General features: G+C 47.4%; 1 protein-coding gene across 5 annotated transcripts; it reads right to left on the bottom strand.

Moving 5' to 3' along the window:
* Nucleotides 1–996: 996 nt before the first annotated feature.
* On the bottom strand, nucleotides 997–3,485 carry TMEM74 (transmembrane protein 74). Of its 5 annotated transcripts, none has more exons than XM_039706318.1 (2): nucleotides 3,433–3,485; nucleotides 997–2,350 (listed from the first exon to the last, which is right to left on the bottom strand). In XM_039706318.1, the coding sequence occupies exon 2, from the start codon at nucleotides 2,185–2,187 to the stop codon at nucleotides 1,237–1,239; it is 951 nt and encodes a 316-aa protein (XP_039562252.1). In that variant the 5' UTR covers nucleotides 2,188–2,350; nucleotides 3,433–3,485; the 3' UTR covers nucleotides 997–1,236. The 5 variants fall into 5 exon arrangements, with proteins under 5 accessions (XP_039562252.1, XP_039562251.1, XP_039562253.1 ...); XM_039706317.1 differs by having other exon boundaries at nucleotides 997–2,398; XM_039706319.1 differs by lacking the exon at nucleotides 3,433–3,485 and adding an exon at nucleotides 3,130–3,255.
* Nucleotides 3,486–6,125: the final 2,640 nt, after the last annotated feature.

Raw genomic sequence — 6,125 nt, forward strand, 5'->3', positions numbered from 1 at the left:
ATAGCATGAGTGGTACAGGTTTTTGGCTACAGTGCCACAGAACTGAGATTAATAGCAACATGTACCCTTGATCATCCCCTATGTTAAGTGAGTCTCTTGTCAGCCAGTAAACTGCCTGATACTTAACCTCTGTATTTCCTGATGATTTATTCTTTACAAATAAATTGGGTTTTATTGAATGAGCCTCAGAGAGCTCCTTCCTGACCTTTCCTTGCTGGTTATGAGAAGGTTGAGAGCCTAGTGATATAAACCTGAAGTTTCAAAAAAGACTAATAAGATGCAGACAGCCCCAGTATAAGCAAAGCCCTGCAGCTGGGCTTGAATTTCTTCTGGCATGTGTACTGAAGAAGTGTCCAGTCTCAGCATCCCCAGGCTTTTTCAGTCTTTGGGTCTTTTGAGACTCCAAACAAGAGGTCTGTTAATTCATGTTATGGCAGTTTTCATACAAAGACATCTGTCCACCAGGAACTAAACTTCTTTTATATGGGTCACTATAGCTATCAGAAGTTAATGACGATCAATCATTGCTAATCTGAACTGAAATAGAGCCACTGACCTCAAGCTGAAAGAGCCTTTTGTCTCCTACCAGCACCATGAGCCATATGGTTTCCTGCCCTTTGCCTCTTATTTCATATTTTAAATAATCATCACTAATTGTACAATTGTTTGAAAATATGGGAGGTTTGTGGCCAGCCATGACCAAGTGGTGTTCTTTCTTCCTATAGCTGTCACTTAATTGAAGAGAAGGGATCTACTTAAAATTAAAGAACAAAAAAGCACCTCTTAATGAAGTATTAGCCCTGCTATTTGATTATTGGTCCTGCTTCTTAATATTCTGTCAAGTAGAATGTTAATAATCCTGCAGGCTTCAAAAATTAAAAGCTTCCAAAGTGTCAAGGTCATTCTTGTTCTATATGGGAGTAATAAGAAAATTATATAGGCAAGACACCAATGGAATGTTTTATATTAGGATAAACGAGTATCTGAGGAACCTACTTATCACAAGTCTCTTTTTATTCAGTGGTTTTCATTATTTTATATCATTTGCATTTCATCTGGCACAGTTCCCCTTTACAACAAGTACTCATATATTGCAAACATTTGATTATAGAGCTTAAGATAACACCATTCTTGTCAGACAAATAAACTGCATTACCAGCTATCTTTAGCTGCATCTGCTTTCTTTAATGAGACATATTTTCCCGTAGAAATGCTGCCTTAAAAATCATGACCACACTAATTATCTATGGCAAGCACATCTTCCTCAACTAACGACAGCTCGAGCATATTATCATTTGCTCCAGACTTCATTCTAAAATTGAAAGATCCATACAGCTTGGCAGACTCCTTGGAGGATGCAAACCTGCTCCTCCGGTACAGCTCCCCTTTCCACATGGACACCATCAGCAGGCTGGAGAGCACCACGCCCCCCAGGGTTAAGAGACACAGCCCAGCGATAACACAGCGGTCCAAGTGAGCACCGATCCTTGCGCTCTCGTTCTCCAGCCTCTCCATCTCCCGGGCAGCCACGGTGTTGGGATCCACAGTCACATCTCTGGGCACCACGTAGGAAATTATCACCAGCAAAATGCCACTAACCAGGAACAAAATGGCACTAATGAATCCATAGTCAACGGATTTCCCAGCTGCTGCCTCCGAGGCAGCATCATCCTCCTCGGAGACCAAGGAAGGAGAATCGTGTGCCCATTCAGGTGGCAGCTCCCTGCAGGAATGATGCTGCAGAGGAGCATCCTGGCCACCTGTAGGAGTAGGGGGACTTCTTGCATGCTCCAGATTTACATTTTCATCCACATAGGTGAACGATGTCTCGAGTTCCTGGGCACAGCAGCAGGCTTTCTTCTTCCCTCCATCCTCTTCCCCGGGCAAGCGCTCGGCTGGGTGGCAGGGCTGGGACGTGCTGGAGGGGGCAGGGTGCTCCTGGGGCGAGCTGCCCACAGAGGAGGGCTGGGGAGCCAGGGGGGGCTCAGCCACAGGGCCCCTCTGCAAGGGCTTGCAGTGCCGTTCACAGTGCAGGGCTGCCACGGCAGTGGCTGCTCTGGGGTCCGCCTCACCCCCCTCACACTGCTGCTGCTCGTAGGGATGGGGAGGCAGGCTCCAGGCAGTAGCAGTGCCCAGGGGCACCTGTCTGCTCTCCTCGGCCAGGTAGAGAAGCTCCATGCAAGCCATCGACCTCGTCCCCACGAGCGTCACCTCCTGGGCTATGGCATCCTCCAGCAAATGCTGCTCCTGACCTGCAGAAGCGGCTTCACAGTACTGGCGCTGCTGTATCCCAGAAATCTTCTTCACCACTTTTTCACCAACGTTTTGTTAGGGACATGGCTTGTGTCAGCTGTTAAATGATTAAACAAATCCTCTCTGACATTCATTGCTTTTCGGTCTGCAAATGAAACAGCAGAGGGGGAAAAAAAACCAACAAAACCGAACCCGACAACCTCACAATGATACATTAATAAACCAAAGGGAAGATAACGCAAATGTAATACATCAGCCCTCCTCTCAACTGTTTGAGGGGAGACGGCAAACATGATTGTTTTAACCACGCATTTAAAACTGCAATCCTCTTGCAGATCCAAAATCTATTAGGGAATCTAATCAACCTTTGACACCACTATCCAATTAAGGCAGTATGCACAGAGCACGGGATAACCAGAAAAACTGTGTAAAATGTCAGAGAAAAGATATGTCTGTTCTTTTAGAAGCATATAACTCCCATCCCCCCCTTCCAAATAAAGAATTTTACACTCAGATTCACAGACTAATTAGAAAGAAACACGCAAATCCCATGTAGCTCAATAATCCAGGATCTGTATTCTCCAGAGGAAATCTGATAATCCTGTGGGAAAAGCAGTGCTTTCCTATATAAGATGTACCATTCATCTAAGAGCTTTTGGAATGAAATTATGCCTCAAAGACTGATGACTCAAAGACGGATATTACTTCTCATCTGCAATTAATTCGCTATTACCCCTTTCGCCTGGGCCCCATCCCCCTCGAGGCCGCCCGGTGTCACGGGGCGAAGCCTGCAGCCCGACAAATGTGTTGCATGCGTAGGAAACACATGTGCGTCTATAGCACATACGTGATCGCTCACAGCCGCTGCTCACTCACGCTCTTCTCGGGACCTCAGCGAGGAGCGGCCGCGCTGGGAAAAGCGATTCCCGCCGGCGCCGGGAGCAGCTGGATCCACCCGGCACCGAGTGACCCGAGCGATACCGAGGTGAGCGGCGCGCAGACACGCACAGGCACACACGCATCCCCGGCGGGCAGGAGCACGCCGCCTCCTCCTGCCGCTGCTCCTCCTCCTGCCGCTGCTCCTCCTCCTGCCCGCGGGGCTCTCACCTGCCCGGCGCGGCGCCGGCCCCCGCACGCACGCACGGACACACGGACACACAGACACACGGACACACTCACCTTCCTCCCGCCCGCCTCCGCCACCGCCCGCGCTGCTCCCAGCGACCCCGGGCCACGCCGGGAGCTGTAGTCCCCGGGCGGAGCTGCGGCAGCGCCCGGAGCCGCGCCCGCCCCGCGGCCCCCGGGGCTCGGCCGCTCCCTGCGGGACCCGCAGCCCGGGCTGCAGCCTCCGGAGAGCCCCTCCGAGTGCCCGGTCCTGGCGAGGGGACGGACAGGAGCGTCCCTGCAGCCTTATGCGTGCGTCTAGCTCAGTCATCACCCGGAGTTGTTTTCCATAGTCCTGCGAGCTCACGACTTACTCCAGGGAAAGATAAAGTCAGATTCTCGAGTGATCCCAGAGCTGCTGGAGTGAGACGTCAAGGGACGTACTCTCGGTGCAAGATTTACTGGAAAATCTCAGGAGCTCACCCGTGCTGGCAGATTGTCCACACACTTCCTCTGGCCGGCATAAATAACTATTAAAAAAAAAGACTGTTGCCAAAAAATACATAATAAATGAATGACCGTTTCATTTTCAGTATGAACCTTCACTGCATTTTCTTGCCAATGCTTTTCCTTTGCCAGTGTTAGTGATAAACTAGAATATGAAAATAAAGTATGGAGTAGTCTGAACTGAAGGTTTATCAGAGCTGAATACTGTGCTGTTGTGGAGAGACTGGGCTCTGGGGAGACAAAAAGCAAGCATGGGCAGAAGCACCTTTGTCATGGAGCTGAAATGAGGGTGCACACAGGAATTAGAAGTGAGCAGCACCTGCCTGCATGGCTGTTGGGCAGGAAAGCAGAGGCTCAAGATGAAACGTGAGCTGGGGAGGAACCAGAGACAAACACAGACTGTCTGAAGGAGTTGGCCTAACATCAGAGAGCAAGGTCATTCTCTCTAAGGACTCTTGGCCAGTTCTGAAGCAATGCATTAGGCAAATCAGTTTTGAAGACCTATCCTGCTGAGACCCAAAACACCCAGCACAGAAGATTCAAATCTTAGTGGGAATAACTTCCATGAATGTCAAAATTACTTGCCAGAACATGGCAATAGTAGGGCACTCAGTGCCCATCACACAGATTGTTCAGTGCTCTGGGGTGCTTTGGATATCATTTCAAAGCAGCTCCAGGCAGTGTTTCCATTAGCAAAGTGCAGTTTTAATGCTTGAATAGTGCATTATTCACCCTTTGAAGAAAAATTGTAAGGAGAAAATTATGGAGTTGGGAAAATGGTGCAGGCTGTCCTTGGTGCTTTTTAATAACCGTGCCCTCTTTGAGATAAATATAAAGGAGCAAATAAAACCTAATCAAAGAAATAAAAAACCTGTCTGTAAATTGTACAAATAGTTTCAAGTAAAAATAAAGACAGAAACAAACTCTCTTTAAGTCTATTGTACATTTTCATTTGGGAATTAGCAGGATAGGAATATACAGATGTTGGGCACTGACACTGCAAGCTGCACCTGCTGCATCCAATAGACGAATGTTAATTAAATGATTGACAGGAAAAAATATGGTGCTCAGGCCTGGCAATGCAGTCTGGAAGAGTGTGAACACCTTTTGTGGTCCCCAGCACTGTCCTTGGGTGGGCATTGTCCTTCTGACAGCTGATAGAAAGGCAACAAATTGTCTGCACACAACAAATGGCCATGTCATTCCTTCAAAACCCAGGAGCTACAGCATGTACTCTTGAGCACTTACTAGAGCCTTAGTTTCTTGTTATTTAACCACACAAACATCTTGTGCTCTGCCGCCCACTCTCCTCCCTATTTTGTGCCAGCATGTGTTGGGCAAGTGTATTAATTTGCTGCTGATAATTGCAGTCCCACAAACTATGGAGCAAACAGAGGGAACCACAACTCTGCCAAGCCAAGTGCTGTCTATTCTTATGTGCCATCCCATGTGTGTCTCCTTTGCCTAGTACAGTTCACTCTTAGAGCGAAATCACTGTCTAGTCACAATTCATATTACTGACATTTCATTTTCTTAACTTTGGATGCAATGAGTTAACAGCATTTTCTGTAACAAATGTGATTGTTGCCAATGCTCTGAGGTGTGGAGGTGGTGAAATGAATGCATAGCAACGCATACTCTGCAAACACAAGTACAGCTGGTGAAAAGATTAATCAAGTACGGGCGGGAGTAAGAATATTTGTCACAGGGAAAAAAGTGGCTATGTAGAGCTAAAATCCAGAGTGATGGACACACAATGGGACAGGAATAAAAGACTGGAGTAGACTGTCAGGGTGGATGAGCCTTGTTCTCTCTGCTCTAGCCTACCACATAATACAGCCCTTTCAGACACTGAGCAGGGCTATGGTAGCAACACAGTGATAATATGGAATCTGACAGTCAGCTGATAAAGGTGTCTCAGTTGAGATACGTGCAATTAAATTTCAACCATGCTCTGGAGCATCCTGCAAGCTCTTTTCAAGTTGGCCCAGCTAGAAATGAGTATGTGAACTAGATGTATATGGGTTTTTTCCCATTCTCAGTAACCTATGGTCACCATAAAACTGTAAGGAGGCTTGTGAGGAGCTAAAGGTTATTTCAGACTTTCTGTTTGAAGCCTCACTGAGGGCATGACCAGACCTGAAGGCTTTAGAGGAACCAGGCAAAACTGGAACAAGTTTTCTGAATGGTACATCCCATGATGGTCTAGTAGAGGATGGGTTTTGGGATATTCTACTTGCTATCACCAGTTTGGGTGTTTT

This window comes from Passer montanus, unplaced genomic scaffold, assembly GCF_014805655.1.
Source record: "Passer montanus isolate IOZ18808 unplaced genomic scaffold, ASM1480565v1 scaffold19, whole genome shotgun sequence".
NCBI lineage: Eukaryota > Metazoa > Chordata > Aves > Passeriformes > Passeridae > Passer > Passer montanus.

Excerpts from the sequence above, each read along its gene's own strand:
- TMEM74 (XM_039706318.1), bottom strand. The coding sequence starts at position 2,187 with ATGGCTTGCATGGAGCTTCTCTACCTGGCCGAGGAGAGCAGACAGGTG.